This window comes from Natator depressus, chromosome 13, assembly GCF_965152275.1.
Source record: "Natator depressus isolate rNatDep1 chromosome 13, rNatDep2.hap1, whole genome shotgun sequence".
Classification (NCBI taxonomy): domain Eukaryota; kingdom Metazoa; phylum Chordata; order Testudines; family Cheloniidae; genus Natator; species Natator depressus.
This window is the reverse complement of record NC_134246.1, coordinates 3,436,376-3,458,446: the sequence shown is the minus strand read 5'-3', so window position 1 is coordinate 3,458,446 and position 22,071 is coordinate 3,436,376. Positions and strand designations below refer to the sequence as shown.

At 40.2% G+C, this 22,071-nt stretch overlaps 1 protein-coding gene across 1 annotated transcript in view; it reads right to left on the bottom strand.

The window, feature by feature from the left end:
• RAD21L1 (RAD21 cohesin complex component like 1) overlaps positions 1 to 21,457 on the bottom strand; it is a 29,918-nt gene extending 8,461 nt beyond the window's left edge. Inside the window, exons 1-9 of the mRNA XM_074969582.1 lie at positions 21,314 to 21,457; positions 18,297 to 18,426; positions 15,061 to 15,160; positions 12,846 to 12,952; positions 11,718 to 11,903; positions 8,705 to 8,806; positions 7,759 to 7,872; positions 5,205 to 5,434; positions 2,240 to 2,342 (exon numbers count right to left, since the gene is read on the bottom strand). Of these exons, the coding sequence (XP_074825683.1) occupies positions 2,240 to 2,342; positions 5,205 to 5,434; positions 7,759 to 7,872; positions 8,705 to 8,806; positions 11,718 to 11,903; positions 12,846 to 12,952; positions 15,061 to 15,160; positions 18,297 to 18,426; positions 21,314 to 21,457 (1,216 nt within the window). The remainder of the gene's footprint in view (positions 1 to 2,239; positions 2,343 to 5,204; positions 5,435 to 7,758; positions 7,873 to 8,704; positions 8,807 to 11,717; positions 11,904 to 12,845; positions 12,953 to 15,060; positions 15,161 to 18,296; positions 18,427 to 21,313) is intronic.
• Between the last annotated feature and the right edge of the window lie 614 nt (positions 21,458 to 22,071).

Here is a 22,071-nt window from a genome sequence, read left to right as displayed (position 1 = left end):
CTGGGTCATCATCTGAGACTGCTATAACATGAAATATATGGCAGAATGAGGGTAAAATAGCACAGGAGACATACAATTCTCCCCCAAGGAGTTCAGTCATAAATTTAATTAATGCACTGTTTTTTAAATGAACATCATCAGCAATGGAAGAATGTCCTCCAGATTGGTGGCTGAAGCCTGAAGGGGCATACGAATTTTTAGCATATCTGGCACGTAAATACCTTGCAATGCCGGCTACAAAAGTGCCAGGAGAATGCCTGCTCTCACTTTCAGGTGACATTGTAAATAAGAAGCAGGCAGCAGTATCTCCCATAAATGGATGTAAGCAGAGTCAGGATGAGCTCCACCCTGACATCTGGTGGTGAGGTGTGGCAAGTTGTGGAAAAGAACTTCAGGGGCTGATCTCATTTGCATAGGCACACCCACCCCACCTAGAATGAGGCCATAGCTGCCCAAATGGTCACTTTGGCTGCTGTGGGATCCCCAGTGTCTCTGTTATTGGGGCAGGAAGAATAAATTGTTATTACCCTGATTATGGGAACTGTGCTTGGAACTGTACTGGGCCTTTTGTTAGGATGGAGGGACTCGCCATCAACTAAGTAGCACTTGCTAGGCAAGGGACATGGGTTCCAAAACTCTGTGAATTGAGAGAGGCTGGGGACAAGTATTTATACTTGGTGGCATGGGCCCCCTGGTGAGGGCCTTACATGCTAATTGCACTTCCTCCTTTCTCCACTGTGGAATATCAAGAGCTAATGTTGATTCCATTAGGAGTCTAGTTACAGGCTGCTGAGCTGAATTCACTTTGGGCTAATGGTGCACCAGTGCTAAGGCTCCCCTACTACAAGCTGAAATCACAAAAGAGCTAAAAACTGACTAAGAGCTAAAAGCACTGAGTGTTGTGTTAAGTAGTGGGGGAACCTGAAGATATATTGTGGAGCAGTTTGCGGGACGGCTGGAGCGGCTTGTGGACCAGCTGGTGGAGCAGTTCATGGGACGGTGGGGGCTGCTTGTGGGACGCGGAGCTGAGCGGAGCAGTTTGTGGACTGGCTGGTGGAGCGGAGCGAAGCCCTATGGAGCTGTGGGGCAGTCAGCTTCAGATCATGTAAGGTGCCCCTTACCTCTTCCCCCCCCGCCCCATTCTCCACCCAGGTTGGGAGGTAAAACTCTGCAGATAAACTTTCAAACTCTGGGGCTGTCCTGAGCAGGGACAGAGACTTTTGGGCCATTGGACTTTTGGGACTTTGGGTGACTTTGGGTTGCTGGACTCAAGAACCCAAGGGAAAGGACATGCCCCAGTTTGCTTGGGGTGGGTTTTTGCTCATGGGTTGTGTTATGAATCCTATTCGTGGTGATTCCCCAACATAATGCCACATTGTTTCTCTCTGTTATTAAAAGGCTTTTTGCTACACTCAGACTCTGTGCTTGCGAGAGGGGAAGTATTGCCTCTTGGAGGTGCCCAGCGGGGGTGGTATATATTTGTCCCAGGTTACTGGGTGGGGGCTCGAGCCGGTTTTGCATTGTGTTATTGGAATGGAACCCCTAGATACTGAACCCGGCCCTTGTTGCTGCCAACTCTGATGGGCAGAAGGGTTGCATGTAAACAAACTTAAAGTTTGTCTTAGTGATTGGCTGAACAAGAAGTAGGACTGAGTAAACTTGTAGGCTCTAAAGTTTTACATTGTTTTGTTTTTCAGTGCAGTTATGTAACAAAAAAAATCTACATTTGTAAGTTACACTTTCACAATAGAGATTGCTCTACAGTACTTGTATGAGGTGAATTGAAAAATACTTTCTTTTGTTTATCATTTTTACAATACAAATATTTGTAATAAAAACTAATATAAAGTGAGTACTGTATACTTTGTATTCTGTGTTGTAATTGAAATCAATATGTTTGAAAATGTAGAAGAACATCCAAGAATATTTAATAAATTTCAATTGGTATTCTATTGTTTAACAGTGTGATTAATCGTGATTACTTTTTTTAATCATAGTTAATTTTTTGAGTTAATCAAGTGAGTTAACTGCGGTTAATCGACAGCCCTATAACTAATATAAATGGTTAAGTGAGTAACCAGTTTTCTTAAGCTTTCTTGCCTTTCTGGTTTGGGCAGTGATGCACATTGAATGTTTTGTGTCTGAAACACTAAATAAAACGTGTGAGTTTAAAACAAAATATTTTCTGGTGGTTAAATAATAAAATCAGTAGAGACAAGCAGAATTATAAAAATCTCACCTGTAGTCTCTCTCTCTTGTCTTGTTTCTTCAGTTTCAGACTCTGTCTGTATACCTTTTCTTCCAGTTTTAAAGCCATGATACTTAAAGCAATTTGAATACAACTGTAAAAACAAAGATTTGTTTCTTTTTTATATTTCTAGAATTTAACTTCAGATTAATAACTAGCAACAAAACATAGCAGAAAATACAAGGAAATGATGGACAGTTACTGTATATTAATTGCTTTAATTCCGAATTTAGAGATACTGACTCAGACCCTGTTAACCAATTTTGCAAAGATTCTCTAAATCGGGGTTCCCAAACTTCATTGCACCATGACCCCCTTCTGACATCAAAAATTGCTACGTGACCCTAGGAAGGGGGACCGAAGCCTGAGCCTGCCCGAGCCCTGCCCCTCTGATTAGGGGGGTAGGGTGAGGCCTAAAGCCAAAGTCTGAGGGTTTCAGCCCGAGGCAGGAGGCCTGTAACCTGAGCCCAACTGCCCAGGGCTGAAGCCTTCAGGCTTTGGTCCCAGACAGTGTTGATTGGGCTTCAGCCCCTGGCCCCAGCAAGTCTAAGCCAGCCTGGCAACACCATTAAAACGGGTCCCGAGCCACCATTTGAGAACAATTGTTCTAAGTGAGAAAGTGGCAAAGCTAACACTGGGCTGGCTCATCTCTCCCTACCAACCCCCTCACCACGCCAATAATGAAACCCACTGGAGAGGGATAAGGGAAAGAAAAATCTGTGAGGTTATTCACATGGGAGTTTCTCTCATACAGTTGTGGGGGGATGATTTGTCTCCATGTGGAACAGGGTGTGGCTCTGTCCCTAAACCTTGCAGATCTGAGGGATCTGTATGGATCCAAAGGATTAACAAGAGGTTAGGGCCATCTGCATGGACACCTGTGCCTAAACACCTGCTCTTGCACTCCAGTGTCCTCTTCCAGAAGCTCCCCTGGAACACTCTTATAGGGAGGGGTGACCCACTAAAGAGGTGCCCCATATAAAAGGTAATACAGCCTACATAATCTCTGTGGGGCCAGTAGGGGGACACTATGTGCTTCCTTTTGCATTACTCCCACCCAAGTTGGGCTCTCCCAGCAGTCTTCACCCCATCATGGACCCTGAACCAACAGAAGGTTGTCTGGAAGGTCCCTGAAATCATGGGAGAGGGAGCAGGGAACAGTGCCACAAAGCAACTGATACCTCCCTCCTGTGGAAAAGAGGTGAGGATCCATGCCTGGAAGGTTCTTCCATGCATGATTTGACCTATTTTTCCAGCCAACATCCTTCAGTATAATAAGAAGACAGTGTTCAAGAGATTCTTGTCTTGCAACGTGCTAAGAGATGTAGACATGGCTGGATACAGAGATAAGTTTTAGGTCAATGGCACACTAGTAAGTATGTTATTATCAAAAAAGATGTAGTACAGTGTCTTATTGCAATTAACAAATGAAGGTTTTTACTTAAAATTAAAAATTAAAAACATAGGTTAAGATTTTGAAAGCAGTGGAGGGGATTTTGCTACACAAAGACATGTATCTAAATCCCCTGCACTGCTTTGAAAATATTAATAATTATATTTCATGCAAATAGCCTCATTGGTTTCAATTGCCTTCCTCTAAAATAGTTAATAAAAGGAAAAATTAAAAACATTTCAAATAAAAATATAAAAACAGGTATACCACAGGCTTCTGGTTTAAACATACACACTGTTGTTCAGGATTCACAACATACTTCTTCCTTCTGCTTTGCTTCAACATTTATCTGACAGAAGTATTCTTGTGATAATGTTCTATTCCAATTACTTTATTCCCATTATACTGAAAGACTGAAGTCTTTTGTCTAACAGTCGATGGAGCAAGATAGTGACAGCTGTTCACTGTACCATTATTGAATAGCTGAATTCTGATTGGCTTAGAGAAATGACTTGTGTGCTTCAGATAAGAGCTTAAAGTACAGTTTTGTTTTTTTTTAAAGTATGTTCTACTTGTAACCAGATGAAGTTTTGTTTTAAATCAATAAATAAGTAGCCACCACCAGTGATCTGATTAGCTGGCACTATTTCCATTTGGTGCAACTGAAAACATGTTTCAGAAACTAAAATGAATGAAATGACAATTTCAGTAAAACTGGACATGTCTACAGATATTTAAAACAATTTTAACACCATTTCTCTGTAAGACCTCTTGCCTTATAAAACTGTTATAATGTTCTTTCTAACATAAGGCTCTTACTACAACAGTACAGTGTCAGGTCAAGTCACACATTTTTCCTCAAGCTGATCTTATTTGGCTCTACAAATTTAAAGGTTAGTAATTTTTTTTCTTGGAATTCACTGTTCAAAACTAGGACTTCCTAGAATATAATTCCTGCTCAATTAGGTTATATTAATAAAACAATACTAATAATACATTTGTATTTACTTGGTAGCCTGAAGACCTCAGAACACTTAAACAAAAAACAAACAAAAAAGCACTTTGAAAACTACGGGTGGAAAGCACTATATAATATTTTTATTACTATTATAACAAACAATCATTGCAGAAGGTCAATATGGTCTAGCACTAATTACAGAGCAATAAATCAGAAAAATAATAATGTACCAGTGTGCAATCAACGAAGTGCCTATATGTGAAATCACAAACATACGCTCATATTTCTATGCCCTCTTGTACTGGTTCTTGGAATTTTGAAGATTAAGGGCCTGAATTCTAGAGATGGCAGAGTTTTCTGTAGAAGCAAATACGAGTAGATACAAATATAGTCATCAGATGTCCAATTACCTGAATTTCTGTACAATTAGATAATTCAATTGTTAATATTTTCACCTGCAGTTTATTGGACACACAGTTACTTGGGCACACAAAAGTAAACCTGAAAAATTGGAGACCATCTCTGATAATCAGGTCCTAAATATGCAACAATCCCATCACTTATATGGTAATGTTGTAATAGCATACAAAGGCATAAACCTTTACCATTTGTAGCTCAGCATTAATCAAAGGCTGTGTAGTACGGGACAGAAGTTTATCCACTCCTCCTGACTTCTTCCATATCATCAACTTTCTTGTGGGGGGTGCAAGATCCAACATAGTAAGAGTATCCATGCTGTTGCTAAGCTGTTTGTAAATAGTACTGCTGCTGAGCTCCTTCACTACATCAACAAGCAACTTCCTCTTTCTTTTAAAGCTCCTTCTCCCTATGACAACTAAGCATAAGAAACATTCACAAACATGGACGTTTATCTACTTTTCTGATGGACGCTTGTCTATTACTGTACTAGGGTGCTGGGTATCACAGGACACAGCTGAAGTAAACTATGCTATTCAAATTGAATTCTTTTTTCCATATTTTCATTGTTCAACATGTTGGTGTCAACATCTGAACAAGAGCTCTCCCTTCCTCATAGTTCTGATGACAGCATATACTGTACCAAGAGTGTGGAATGGGGAGGGGCTGGCTTGTGATCTTCTTAAAGCAAAGATTTGGATATTAGGCCATCCTGACATTGCTGACCTTCCCTTTGTGGGCCATTTCCCCCACTTTACTTCCAGTCCTCAACTCTCTTCGTAAAACATTCTTGCAGCAACTTAGAGGGCATTTTGTTTATTGCATGTGTTCTGGTAACACTCCTTAAGAGGCTAAAAGTATTGCCTTCATCTCCCACACCCTCACATCCTGAGGTCAATCTTTAAGCTAAAAAAAAACAGTGTCAATACAGCAACCACCAGCCAAACAATAAGGACATTTTGACTACAGTTTAGAACATTTTCCTCTAATTTCTTGTTGAATTATGAATATATACGAACAAGTTCTGATGCTTTAAAACTTAAGCATTAATATAATAGTTGGAATAAAAAGGACAGGCTGGAAATAGTTTAGAAAAAAGTAGAGTGAACTGGAGAATTACATTGACAATGAGGGGACCATTTCACCAAAAGTTTTCAGAAAGACAGCCTCTTCATTTTTTTGGGAATTCTGCACACTCTCAAGTTCAAATACCTCTAAGTGCAGGAAGATTTATGAATATTGTACTGAAAAAGCTGTAAAGTAATGGTTTATTTAAGTAAGAGGATATGATTAAGTGTGTGAGAGACAGAAATATACCTCAAAAGCTTGTACCTTCCACCAACAGAAGTTGGTCCAATAAAAATATTATCTCACCTCCCCTCTCTCTCAGGTATTGTAAAGGCAGTTTACTTTACTGAGAAGATAGCAAGGCAAAGAATCACTAACATCCATAAAAAATAGTATTTTAGAATTAATGTCTGTTTTTGTCAGTTTTAACCCTTTAAGAGGTTGAATGAGGAGCACAGGCACCAACACATGGAGACACACATATATGCATCTCAATAGTCATTTGGCAGGAAAATTGGAAAACGTAAGCATTCTAAGGTTTAGTTTCAATATGAATGGTGCGGGTGTTTATTTCATAACATTCTTTTCCACTGTATCATTTTATGTATTTGATAACACCCACAAATGTACCACATGAGTTGGCCAGTGGATGAAACAAATTACACTTTCATTTCTTATATCTCCAAGGACTGATGATATCTCTTCAAGACTTCCAATTTTAATCTTCTTGAATTAACTGACTTTGAACACCTGTTAATCACAGTAATGAGGAAATTTTTTCCTTTTTCAATATCTTAGGGAAATTTTTATGTTTAAGTAAAATTAAGATCATGATAAAAAGCATTAAAAGGTTGGAAATCTGAAGGTAAGACTGTCATTCTATGCATAAAGAATTGTTGATGTTCCAGAGAAAACTGTTAAAATTCATTTCTATACTGAATGTTTTCCAACCTTAGGGTGGAATTTTCAAAAGCACATAAGGGAATTAGGAGCACACATTCAATTGAATTTTAAATCAGACCTAGTTTCTGAGGAATATTTATGAACATGCAACACAGAGATAACAATTCATCTGAGAAATTAAAGTGTGACTTGACCCTAAAAAGTGACCATAATAATAGCATGACTTCCAAAACAAACCAGATCAATTTATAAGTAAAAAGATGTTTTTTCTGACTGCAAACCCTGAAAATTCATCCTGGAATCTGAAAGTCAATGTTGGTTCTTTCTGGCCACAACTCACAAACAAAGATTCTGCAACTGGAATTGAGTTAACAATTCTGTTGATGGTATATAAGCCAGAATTGAATACAGTTCACTCTCCTACAGCAGTATTGGTTTTGTATTGCTTACAGGAGTGAAAAGTAATAAAACTTATTTTAGTAAGTGGAGAAGACTGTGAATACACATTGGGAGTGGATCAGTTGAGTAAGAAAATGCCCTTTTTCCATAGTCACTTTTCAGAACAGAACTGAACGTTGACAGCAGGAACAGATGAAATGTACATAAATAAAAATAATCTCTGATACAAATATCCTTAGTAATAATGAGTGAGGAGAGTAAAGCAAGTCATATTACTAGAATAATTTTATATAAAATGCTTTTCAGGGTTTTCCATGCAGCAGGAATTGTAATCTTTGCATGCACCTAACAGGAAACTGATTGAACTCTGACCTGTAGCATCAACTGGGTCAAGTGTAAATCCTTCTTTTTCATTTGTCAACAGTGTAGTTTCACTCATCTGGTGGTTTTCTTCTGGATGCACAGAACCTACATAGCTGGAATTCACTGTAAAACACACATCCCACAATCCAATAAAAATAATTTAATTAATTCATTTGGTATCAAAACCCAAATATTAGCCTAGAGTTAGAAAAATGAGGGTAAGTCTTAAGCTACAACCGAATTTTTTTTCTCCCTGAAACTAGCTTCTAAAACAATACTTTAATACAAATATTTTGCACTTCTGCAGTTTCTTTCATCATAGGAACATAGGACTAGAAGAGACCTCCTGGGTCATCAATTCTAGTCCCCCTCTATCACAGGTATCCCCATCAGGTAAACCCATACATAAATTTATCAAGCTCCATCTTAAATCTAGATTTTTTTTTTACCCCCGGTACACCTACTGGAAGGCTGTTTCAGAACCTCACTCATCTGATGGTTAGAAACCTGCTTCTGATTTTCTGCCTAAATTTATTCATAGCCAGCTTATGCCCATTTGCTCTTGTGCCAACACTGTCCTTTAGATTAAATAGCTTTTCTTCTTTCCTTGTGTTTACCCTCTTGACGTATTTATAAAGAGCAATCATATCCCCCCTCATCCAAGGAGCTGATATCAAACTAAACCTCACAACATCCTATGAGGGAGAAAAAAGGTATAATGTAAAAACATGTTTCTATCAATGTCGAGTTATGGACAAAGAATTCCAAGAATTAATTATACCTGAAAGGGGAACAAAGTATATAAGAAAAAAGGAAAACAGAACCCAAGACAGCAACGAAGCAAAGGATATGATTCTGATCACATAATGCCTGCATAACACTAGTATTATACATTAACAAATAAGTGAAGTGCTGATTTAGGTAATCAGAAGGAACAGAAACACTACAGACTCACCCATTACATTATCATCAGGAAGCTCCTGTGACAAAGGAACTTCTTCCTCCATGTCAAGAATGTCATAAATTAGGCTATTTTGCTCAGTCCTCAGCAGATTTTCTTGAAAATAAAATGCATAATTTTAATCATTCTAAGCTTTAGTGGTAATAAAACAAATGACCCAGCCAAATGTTACTATTTAAATATTAGTCTTGCGTTTAAAGCAAGAGACCGACTTAAACAAGTCTGAAGATTTAGAATTAAAGCTTTCTTAATACAAAACAATGTGTATAAAGGAGAGAATTAGACTTAATTTTGAATTTTCTGCCTTTCACCTGTGAAAGTATGATCTTTAATGTTGTTTAAAAATTTTTTTTATATATAACTTCCTTATTCTAAAAAACAAACAAAGCCCCAAACGTGTTCTAGCTTATACACAGCAGTAATCACCAAAGGCTAAATAAGTACATTTCAAAATTAAAACTAATCTGCACATTATCATATTTTACAATACCCTATGGTATATCTACTACATTAATACAAATGTAAATTTACATCTCAATTTAAAAAGCTATTAAGTCAGTCAACAGGGTAGACATATATAAAAATGTTTTAAAATAGCATTATTTATGCAATAGGCCAGCAGAATCCATTATAATGAATTATTTAGAAGGAATTATATAGAGTTCAATCCTGCAAGATGGTGTGCATCTCCTGCGAAATCAATGGGAGCTGAGGGTGCTTGGCTAATAAGAAGAGGTGTGCAGCACCCTGCCAATGAGGCCCCAGTGCTTACAGAGAGTGCTTTATAATTAGTAAAATTATATGTGAAAATGTCAAAATTGATTAACTCATATTACAAATTTAATCACTTACAAGACAGCTGTTTGTAAACAAACTATTTTGAGATAAATAAGCAGAAAACAACACCATACTTTGGTAAAATGTCCATTATTTTATATTTTTACATGTCTTGCAAAATCATAATGAAAATTTAACAGACCACGCACAAAGTGTACTTAGCTGCTCTTGCTATTATGAGGAGGACGAAATTAAAAAAAAGTTTATGATATTTTACTTCTTGTCAAAAAAAAATATTTGGTTTAAGTTGGCATCTATGTTTCTGCATCTACGTTTCTCCCCTGAAAGTTAAAAACAATCATTTTTTTCTTCTTCCAGCAGTTTAAAAAAATGTACATACCAACTTTTATCCAAGTTTTTTTTTATAGTTTCATTATTAACCCTTAAAATAAGGGGTTTGTATGTAAATTCTAAGACCATTAATTATAGCTGTTTACAGTGCTGGTCCTTCAAAACGGCAGGCATAATGACACACTTGACTTGCCATTAATTTCCAAATATTTCTTTTGAGAAAAGTATTTTGTTGTAGTACAACAGGAAAGGCTGTAGTTCTAAAATGTTTTTGCTTGGATATAGATGCAAAAAACACAAGCGGAGGAAAATGGACTGAAACCAGTTTTAAGCATAAATTTCAAATGATGATTTACTTGTGATGTTTTATTATGGAAGCACCACTTGCAGTGATACAGTAAAGCCAGAGCTGAGTTTTGCACTTAAAGCAGCGATTCAAGCACTTTGTTACGTATGAAGATACAGCATATCCTTCCCAAAACTGCTGTACTTACTCTTTGGGAACATAATTAATTTTCTCAGAATTTACAAGTAAATTGTTAATTAGATTAAGTTAAAATTAATTTAAAAAGAGATCCTCTAAAAATATGGCATACAATGTAGGGCTCTTTAATTGTCCTGAATGATCTTAATAACAGAATAATACAAATGATTCAGACTTTATTTACAGTTAAAACTCACTCCATAGACTACATCTGAAGACTTTATTTTTTAGGATTAATGGTAATTTCTCCCTGTTTATTCTTTATAGCTGAACATTTCTCCTCAGCAAGGGGATAACAAATAACATTCATTACAATGAATTCTGTCTAGAACTGTCCTCTTTCATAATGGCTGCCATCCCATTTTTCTCAAGAAGACTCTGGACATAACTTAAGACATAACTTGTCCACAGTTAGGTGATCATTTTGAGAAGGTCACCTATTTCCCATTGTTCTCAGTGGGAGTGTGGCCATACAGTGCTCTTAACAAAAAAGATGGGTGGCTTCACTCTTCCTGGGAACAGTGGAAAGTAGCGGTCATTTTTAAATGGGGTACATTAACTGAGGGAAGACATGGCCTCAGTCCTGAGTTGAAACCATTTTGAAAATGGGCAATTCTATGTAAGTTTCACTGAAGAAGATTCTTATGTACAAGTTTGTGCTGATGGAGAGACTTTCACTGGTAAAAAAAGTGACAATTAATGCTAAACATTTGTTTTCAAAAGCAAACTGTTGCACCACATCTACTAAACAGAGAGGACAGAATGGGGAACCAGGGGTATAGGGCAGGAGAGGATCAGTGGGGAAGGGGAAAACTGGTTTGTGTGCACACATATGCATGTGCTGGGAAATGTGGGGTGAAGGAGAGAGGGCCAAGCAGGTGACACAATGAGGTGAAATAAAGAAAAAAACCTAATCTGTTTTAAAATATCACTTTAATCGAATCTGGAACCAAAACCACTAAAATGCCTTAATCAAAATCAAATGGTTATTGCTTGGTGTCACGAAAGGTCTGAATGCCCTAACTGTGCATTTCCATACCTTAACGTGTTTGAATTTCTTTTAAGTTTAACCTTAACTCTCAATTTCCTGGTTTTATAATGCCTGATTGTGGGATAATTGCACATTCCCGAAATAAATTTTACCCTAAATTGCTGATATGTACTCTCACCCTTAATTTCATTTTAACGGTGTTTTGGTCTGGGATTATATAAATGAGCTCAGTTTATTATTAAGTAGTGAAAAACTAAAAGTGCAAAAGGAAACACACAGTAAGTTTCAGAAAAAATGTTTTCAAATGCAAGTTCTATTTTTATTTACATTTTGTGTAGGGTTTTTACAGTAAAAATACTTTAGATAGAATTGATTGGACTGTGTTCATCTATGACAAACCATACCAATCATATCCCCCGGGACATCTTCATCTCCAAAACCATCGAGTTTGAATCCATGTGTGTCGTCACGTAGTATAGATTTGTCTCCAGAGAGGCTCAGTGAGCTCTGATCAAGCAAGAGACTATTAGTACTCATTAATATGCCATCATTGAAGAAACTATGTCCTCTTAGTATTTCGGTCTCCTCACCTGAACAAACATATATAATTACTGATAACTCCTTCTGTCAATACAGATGAAATACATATATGTCAATTTCCTCAGAATTTTAGAAAATTCTCAAAATGAGATTGCATTACAGAACAAACAATTTAAGCTAGTTCAGTAAAAACACAAAATATATTAGGCTATGTCTACATTGCACACCTTACAGTGGCACAGCTGTGCTGCTGTAAGGTACGCAGTGTAGCCGCCCTTTGTTGGCAAGAGAGAGCTCTCCTGCAGACAAAATAAAACCACCCCCAACAAGTCATGTGTGTGTGTTTTTTTCACACCCCTGACCAACTTTACCAACGAAAGTGCAGTGTAGACTTAGCCTTCGGCTTGATTCTCCTTTACATTAAGGCCTCTTTACATTCCTCTAGCAGAGGAGTGGTTGTGTTAGCTGTTCAAGTGTGATCAGCGATCGGGCTTTAATCTGTATTCTCTGATGGGCCAGCCAACTCAAGTGAGAGATTTTTGTGTGTGGACGGGACTTGGGTTGGGGTTGGGTAAGAAGTCAAGTTAACTCTGCAGTTAACACAAGCCTAAATTGCATATATTATGTTTCCACTCACTTAAAGGGGCGGCAGCGTAAACAAGAATTGTGCCCATTAGGTTTTAAGGCACTTATTGCTCATTTCAAAGCCCACTTTAACCAACAGGTGCATTTTCATTGACTTCAGTGGTCTTTGGATCAAGCCCAAAGAGAATAAGTAGACTCAGCAATTACAACAAGCAAACAAATCCTTCATATGAGTAAAAATAAGCTCTATGAGCTTGCATACAGTAATTAAATCTTAAAGTGTAATTTTATAAATCATTATCAATGTAAATGCATTTGCTTATGAAGTACAAATCTAATAAATTAGAAAAAATGGCGGTAAAAATTCTTACAAATTTTTCAAATTCTAATTTATCAGCTGTTCTCACCAAAATTCCCATCACTGGAAAGCATAGTCCTTCTATAATCTTCTGGAAGTGTGATGTCTTCAGGTCTGCTCTGATTCAAAGTAAAGTGTTCAGCAACATCAATGGCACTAATGAAAAATGTAAAGATATAAAAAACAACATGAATTGACATTGGCCATGTTGCTGCATGGCAAAAAGCTTGTAACCAGAGGGTCCTCAAGCCTCATATGTTTTTCTTTAAAGACAAAAAGCAATAAATTACTACTTTTTAATTACTACCCCAGCTGATATCAACTCTTATTCAGGGAAAAAGGCAATTTCCCAGGTAGCCAGAGCCCAAACCACTTAGGGCTTTACTGTTTAAAACTGACACTTCTCATTGCATCTAGAAGGTAAAAGGAAGACAGCATAGCTACTGGAAAATAGATGCTATCTATTCCCTACATTTGATACCTCGAAGCAAGCAGGCAGCTGCCTTCTGTACATGTTGAAGCTTCTAGGTAATCTTCAAAGAAGTTTGCACAACCCATTAAATAATCTAGTCATGAAGTCACAGAGGTACAAGGACTGTGGTAAGGTCCACACTAGAGAGAAAAGCATTTAGGGTAGTGGTTCTCAAAGCCAGTCCGCCGCTTGTTCAGGGAAAGCCCCTGCCGGGCTGGACCGGTTTGTTTACCTGCCGCATCAGCAGGTTTGGCCGATCGCAGCTCCCACTGGCAGCGGTTCGCCGCTCCAGGGCAATGGGGGCTGCAGAAAGCGGCGCGGGCCAAGGGACGTGCTGGCCGCCCTTCCCGCAGCCCCTATTGGCCTGGAGCGGCGAACTGCGGCCAGTGGGAGCCGCTATTGGCTGAACCTGCGGACGCGGCAGGTAAACAAACCAGTCCGGCCCGGCAGAGGCTTTCCCTGAACAAGCAGCAGACTGGCTTTGAGAACCACTGATTTAGAGTATATCTTCACTACCAACGTTAAAGCACTGCCGCGGCAGAGCTTTAATGTGGCTGTGTAGTCATGGCACCAACACTGGGAGTGCTGTAAAAAACCCACCCCCACGAGGGGAGTAGCTCCCAGGGCTGGTGCACTGTCTATACTGCCACTTTACAACGCTGAAACTTGATTTTATTCCCACCCCCCTGTGCAAGAAAGTTTCAGCGCTGTAAAGTGGCAGTGTAGACAAGGCCTTAGCCTAATGCACTTAGACAGAGGAGCTCCTGGCTATTAAAACTACCTCCGACTCCAAGAGCAATTTGTAATCAAGATATACCCCATGACTGCAAACCTGCTTGACAGGGGAAAACATCATCCCTATCATGTTCTACAAAAACCTATTTTTGCCTACCAACCACACCTTCATGTTGTCCAACTTCAGCTTCTATCAGTTTTTTTACATACAAGTCCCATTTTCTGCCAGATACAATGTCACATAATGGACTCCTCAATATAGCATATCATCTGTAAATTAAACCCTATAAACTCTTTAATTAATTTGAAAAAGGGAGCTCCATTATTGTTCCTCACACAGTGGCACATTTTACTACTTGATTCGACTGAAAACAATTATGTATTATTACCTGTAAGCTACAGGTTTTCTGAAATTAGATTTATAACAAAAAATAGCAAAGACTTTCAGATCCAAAATAACTACATTTATTGAGATGTAAAGGGAAAATGTCTGAGAAGGTGCACTATGCTTTGGCTCTGACCCCACTAAAGTCCATCAGAAACAAATGTTTTAGTTGCCAGATCTTAATAACTTCTGAAGTGTCAACATGCTGCCTCCCATTGCCTACCAAACCTCAGGGAGCAAAAGACCAGAATTTTAAATTCAGTTTTAGATCATAGCAGTGAAGGATTGCTATGCCATGGATCCAGGCTACTCTGTTCTTACAACAGAATGAAATTTAGGCTACTTGGGCTGCCTCCTCTGGAGCACAGCAGTTCAACTTTTCTGTCTCTAGTATTCATTCAAATAAATTAAATGAAAAACTTCTAAAGCCTAAGCTGAAACAACTACTTCACTGAAAAGGACTGTGTTCATAAAATGGGATTGGAAGAACTATACCAATACATAATTCTATGGCTTAGAATACGGAAGAATCAGATTATCAAATTCAAATAACTGGAATAACTGTACCACCTGCATGCTGAGTATGGGTCAGATAATAAGCAAGAACATACAGTTTTACCTCTGACAAAATGAGGCCAGACAAAATATAAAAAAAAGCTGAGAAATATTTACTTCAAGTCAGGTAGCTGTGTGTCAAAATCAGGAAATTCTTCAGGCAATGTAATGGAATTATAAGCAGCTTCAAAGCTCTCTTCTGGAAGATCAACAAGTCCTAAAAGAAAAGCAAAACATAACAAAATAAGCAGTGATAAGGAGTCATGTTCTCACAAGTGTTTACAAAAACTTATGTTTACAAACACGAAAGCTTATGCCCAAATAAATTTGTTAGTCTCTAAGGTGCCACAAGGACTCCTCGTTGTTTTTACAATAAGACTGTTAATCTATCAAGGAGTTCTGTTGCCATCATAAACTAAGTTTACCATTGTTACTAGGACCCAAAAATGGAATTTAATCTTTAATTTATGTACATTTCAGAGGCATACTATTTATTGGCATATATACAAATGTATGGTGCCATTGAAAAATGCTAGAGGTTCTGAAATGCTGTCAATCTGCTGGAACTACTAACTAGTAGCTGTTTAAAGACCATGGAAAATTTTGGCCACTAACAACCACTAAGGCAAGGTATACACTAGGAAATTAGGTTGACATAACTACATTGCTATGGGGTATGACAAATCCACACCCTGAGCTACACAGTGAAACTGACCTAATCCCCTCCATAGACAACGCTAAGTCAACAGGAGAATTCTCCCGTTGACATAGCTATCACCTCGCAGGGAGGTAGAGTACCTACACCGATGGGAGAAGCGTCTCCCATTGGCATAGGTAAGGTCTTCACTGAAGCACTGCAGCTGTGTCACTGCAGTGGTTTATGTGACGGGATCCCCGGGGCGTAGCCTGGGACTCTGGGACCGCTGTGTCCCCTTAACTCTCCAGCCTGGGCTGTCTCTCTCAATGCTTTGCTAGTGACAAGAAGCAAACCCCTCCAGGTGCTGTTATAACTCAGCACAACTGCATGTGGAGCCCCACACCCAGCTAGAGTGCATGAATGCTCCCAGAGCCACTCATGAATCACACAGAGAAAGCACCAGCCAAATCCCCCCCAGCTCCCAGCCTTGTAATTCAGGAACATACCATTTTGCACTGCTCAAGACCCATGGGGCCACTCTGTTCTGTTTTATACCCATCCCTTAGTCCAGTGGTTTTCAAACTTTTTTTCTGGCGACCCAGTTGAAGAAAATTGTTGATGCCCACGACCCAACGGAGCTGGAGATGAGGGGTTTGGGATGTGGGAGGGGCTCAGGCTAGGGCACTCGGTTGGGGTGCGAGTGTGAGGGCTGCAAGGTTGGGCCGGGAATGAGGGATTCACTTTGTGGGAGGGGGCTCTTGCCGAGTCAGGGGGTTGGGATGCAGGAGGGGGTCAAGGCTCTGGTCTGGGGGTGCAGGCTCTGGGGTGGGGCCGGGGATGATGGGTTTGGGGTGCAGGAAGGGGCTCTGGGCTTGGGGGGGCTCAGGGCTGAGGCAGGTGATTAGGGCGCAGGGTTGGGGCCCGGACTTATCTCAGGTGGATCCCGGTCAGCAGCACATCAGGAGTGCTAAGGCAGGAGGCTTCCTGACGGTCCTGGCACTGTGGACCGCGCTGTGCCCTGGCAGCAGCCAGCAGCAGGTCCAGCTCCTAGGCAGAGGTGAGCAAGTGGCTCCGTGCAGCTCTCACCCGCAGGCAGTGCCCCACCAGCTCCCAATGGCTGGGAACAGGCCAATGGGAGTGCAGAGCTGGTGCTTGGGGTGGGGGCAGCGCACGGAGCCCCATGGCTCCCCTGCCTAGGAGCCTCACCTGCTACTGGCAGCTTCCGGGGCGCAGCACGATGTCAGAACAGGTAGGGACTAGCCTGCCTTAGCCAGGCAGCACCACCGACGAGACTTTTAATGGCCCAGTCAGCGGTGCTCACCAAAGCTGCCATGACCCTTACATTCCGCTATCCCGTACTGGGTCATGACCCACAGGTTGAAAACCACTTCCTTAGTCCATGTGCTTGGAGAACATAAGTCCAGACATGTATGGTGGTCATTGCTGAGTCAAGGCAAGGCTGGTTGAGCAATTCTCCTGGTGTGGCCTTGTTCAAATGAGTAATTGAATTGTAATTCCCTTGCTGGACAATGGCTGTTGGTTGTTTGATACCCACTCAGGCGTTGGTTAGCAACCTTGTCCTTGACTCTGGGGATCTAATACCTAGACAATTCCCCAATTCACAGCATATTTTAGTGACAACCATACAATACAGTCTCATTACTTCATATGCACTAATGATGTATGTATTTAGATAGAACAATGGCTTTCAGCAGATCATAACCTTTCCCTGGATACATCACATGGCATGCTTTATGTGAAATATCACAGTTATATATAAATGATGAATATGTGGGTTACAGGGCACTCCCGCTAGGTATATAGTGTCACAGTTTAAGTGTAGACCTGCCCTAGACCATAAAAAGGTTAAATGACTTGACAAAGGTCATATAATTACTTAATGGTACATTTGGGAATAGAGCCAAAGTTCCTCTGTTCATAGCACTCTGCTCTAAGCATGAGACAATACTACCTCCCTATTAGGTGCCCACAATAAAAGGAAACTTAAACAGATAGTCCATTTTAAATGAATTTGGTGGTCTCCATCCTGGTAGATCACAAAAGCACTAACAGAATTGGCTCTAATTGCCAGTGTCAGCAGAGAATTTGGTGGCCTCATTAGAAAGGACAAGGAATGAATTGACAAATGCAGACAGAATTATCCTTTAATTCCTGGAGATGGTTCCTCCAAGGCCACAAAGGAGCCAAAAAGATCAAATTATATTCAAAATAACCATTAATTCTTTTTGTTAAGCACCAGGAAGTCCAACTTGTGTTGAAATCAATAATGTATATCTGACTGGAATATCCCAAATGAAATGTAAAGATAAGAAGCTGTAAAGCAGTGGTCCTCAAAGTCGGTCTGCCGCTTGTTCAGGGAAAGCTCCTGGCGGGCCGGACCGGTTTGTTTACCTGCCGCGTCTGCAGGTTCGGCCGATCGCAGCTCCCACTGGCCGTGGTTTGCCGCTCCAGGCCAATGGGGGCTGCAGGAAGGGCGGCAGTATGTCCCTTGGCCCGCGCCGCTTTCTGCAGCCCCCATTGGCCTGGAGCGGCGAACCGCGGCCAGTGGGAGCTGCGATCGGCCGAAGCTGCTGACGCGGCAGGTAAACAAACCGGTCTGGCGCGCCAGGGGCTTTCCCTGAACAAGCAGCAGACTGGCTTTGAGAACCACTGCTGTAAATGACATGGACAGACAAATGCAGAATTCGGTACATACCTGGACGAAAGGCCATCTTCATTTTCACTAAAGCTTCACTGCAGTCTGCCAAAAGGTATTTTGCCTTCCTATGATAGATTCGCACCACTCCCAAAAGCAAGTGTCCTGAGGTGCGCAGAGCAATGTTAACCTTTAATGATTTTTAAATGGTTCAAGTATTAATATTTGTGGCAAAATCATTAAGACAAAATGATAGTATAGTTACTATACAAAGCAAAAGGTATACTAGTGAAGTCTTCGAACAATTTCTTTATGTGCTAGCTAAGTATAGAAAAAGAGCTCAATTAAACAATAAAACAACATGGTATGTGTCATTCTGAGATATTCAGGCTAACACAGAGTTGGAGATCAAGAGCTACTGTCACTTAAAAGAAGACAATTCCTGGTGGATAGGGTACTGGACTAGGACTCAGAAGACTTTGGTTCTGTTCCTGGCTCTGCCACACTTGCTATGTGACCTCAGGCAACTCACTTCACCTCTGTGTTCTGTCTCCCCCACCCACACTTTATCTGTCTTGTCTATTTAGATTGCAAGCTTTTCAAGACATGGACTAGCCCTTACTATGCATTTGTACAGTGCTTTGAACTGGGGCCACAATCTTGGCTGGAGTTTCTAAGAAGAATTTTTGAACAAATGCACCATGAAACCAGGGTTGCTGGAACAATTTTTATAGTGGAGGTGCTGAGAGCCATTGAACCAAACTGTAAACCCTGTATATAATGGAAACCACTTCAAGCTGGGGGGGTGCAGTAGCGCCCCCAGCACCCCTAGTTCTGGCACCTATACATGAAACCAATGGTATACCATATTTTCATCCTCTGGAAAGACAACTTAAACTCCCGCATAGATTTCCACCATAACTTCAACAACCACCAGGTATCCATTAAACTCTCTCTGGAACACTCCCACACTAGCATCAACTTTCTCAACACCATGATCAGCTTCAACAATGGAACCCTATAGACAACTATATACAAGAAAGGTACAGGTCACCATACCTACCTTCATAGATCTAGTAAGCATTCTAAACACACCAAGAAATTCGTTATCGACAGCCAGGCACTCAGATACCACAGAATATGCACCAAGGAGAAAGTCCAGGATATACACCTTAACACATTCGAAAACATCTTCACCAAAGAAGGACATTCCATCAGAGAAGCAGACCACATCATGGAACGGGCCACCCAAATATACCTGCTCCAATACAGAAGTAAAGCCCTCTCCGACCACACACCTCTACCTCCGCACACTGGAACTCATATCGGATATCATCAAACAACTACAACTCATACTTGATGGGGATCCCACCCTGAAAGAAATCTTTCCTGAACCCCTTCTTCTGGCCTTCAAACAACACCCCACCTCTCCAAGCTCATCATCAGAAAGCAAGCTCCACAGAGATCAGGACCCAGCAACTCAATGCGGCACCAGACACAGCCAGAGCAACAGATGCAAAACCTGCAGACGTATCTACACTGCTACAATGATCAACACCCCTGCAACTCACCTTTCAAGATTCATGGATCCCACACAAACCTTTCACAACATATGATGTACCTCACCAGTGCACTAAATGCCCAAATAACAACGATGTGGGTGAAACGAGATAATCACTCTGCTCTCAAAATAACTCTCACAGGAAAATGATAAAAGACAACACCACCACATCACCTCTGGGCAAACACTTTTCACTAAGTGATCACTACATATCTGACCTCTCAGTCCTTGTCCTCAAAGGAAACCTGTACAACACCTTCAAAACATGAGCTTGGGAGATTAAAGGCATAACCTTGATAGCCACTAAAAATCATGGGAACAGAGAGACTGAATTTATTGCTTATTACAATAATCTATGCTATTAACCACCCCCCCCACCAGCTGCCTTCCCCCTCTTCCATTTCCCCACTTCACCTCGAAGGGTCATAAGAACATAAGAATGACCATACTGGGTCAGACCAAAGGTCCATCCAGCCCAGTATCCTGTATACCGACAGTGGGCAATGCCAGGTGCCCCAGAGGGAGTGAACTTAACAGCTAATGATCAAGTGATCTCTCTCGTCATCCATCTCCACCCTCTGACAAACAGAGGCTAGGGACACCATTCCGTAACCATCCTGGCTAATAGCCATTAATGGACATAACCTCTATGAATTTATCCAGTTCTCTTTTAAACCCTGTTATGGTCCTAGCTTTCACAACCTCCTCAGGCAAGGAGTTCCACACGTTGACTGTGTGCTGAGTGAAGAACTTCCTTTTATTTGTTTTAAACCTGCTACCCATTAATTTCATTTAGTGGACCCTAGTTCTTATATTATGGGAACAAGTAAATACATTTTCCTTATTCACTTTCTCCACACCACTCATGGTTTTATAGACCTCTATCATATCCCCCCTTAGTCTCCTCTTTTCCAAGCTGAAAAGTCCTAGCCTCTTTAATCTCTCCTCATATGGGACCCGTTCCAAACCCCTAATCATTTTAGTTGCCCTTTTCTGAACCTTTTTTAATGCCAGTTTATCTTTTTTGAGATGAGGCGACCACATCTGTATGCAGTATTCAAGTTGTGGGCATACCATGGATTTATATAAGGGCAATAAGATATTCTCTGTCTTCTTCTCTATCCCTTTTTTAATAATTCCTAACATCCTGTTTGCTTTTTTGACTGCCGCTGCACACTGCGTGGACGTCTTCAGAGAACTATCCACAATGACTCCAAGATCTCCAAGGTCCCTTGATATATGTTAAGTATTTATGCTAAACAATCCGTTCCACATTTTATTTAGCTGTGGCACTCTGAGTACCTTTCCCACACCTGAAGAAGAGCTCTGGGTAAACTGGGCTTGGCTCCCGCACCAACAGAAGTTGGTCCAATAAAAGATATTACCTCACCTACCTTGTCTCTCTGACTTCAAATATGGACCTTTACACTATTTGTTGATGTATTCTTTTTCAAAAAAAAAAAAAAGGATCTACCTTTCTACCAACTGGTCTTAAACATCTCAGTCAGTTACATACCTTTGGTGAAATGATCTTTTCAATGGTAGTCTCCAAATTGCATTCAAATATGTGAGTTTTTGTGAGCTTCTTCTCCCAGTGAGCGGCGAGCCATATTTTGGCCAATGGCCCACGCTTGTTCATAAACAAATGCATATAGAACATTTTGCCTATACTCGATAGCTGAATTCACGTGAACTAGGGAAAAACATAAGAATTAATCTTAAAAACTAGAATGCACAATTTTAATGGAGATTAAAGAAAACTGACTTTAATGTTCATTATAAGATAAAGGGATAAAATACTTCGGATTGGATTTTCAGGCAGTTTAGGTCTGCAAAATGTTTGTGTAATTAATCCTATTGTGTGCAGAAATTGCATGACTACGCATGAAAATGTGCCTGTGCATAACACTGGTAACTACACAATTACACATGATTTTTGGGCCCCTAGACTCTCTAAAAATCTAGATCTTTCAGTAAATTATTAGAAGCCATCTGCTGGTTACAGCCACATACACCTCTTATTTTGATAGGGACATATGTCGGATAATCTGTATAAAGTAAAGTGACAAACTGTAAGCCATGCTGAACATTTCTGTTGTCAGAAATCAAAGAGCAGGTGTTTTTTGAGCAGAATGCTTATTTTAAAAAGTACTTGGCTCAGTAGTAGAGAAGAAAAGGGAATAGGAAAAAAGTAGGGGAAATGGAGAAAAAGTAGGAGAATTAAAAGGAAATCGATATTGAAAAGAAAAAAGGGCATGAGGCACACCCAACTAC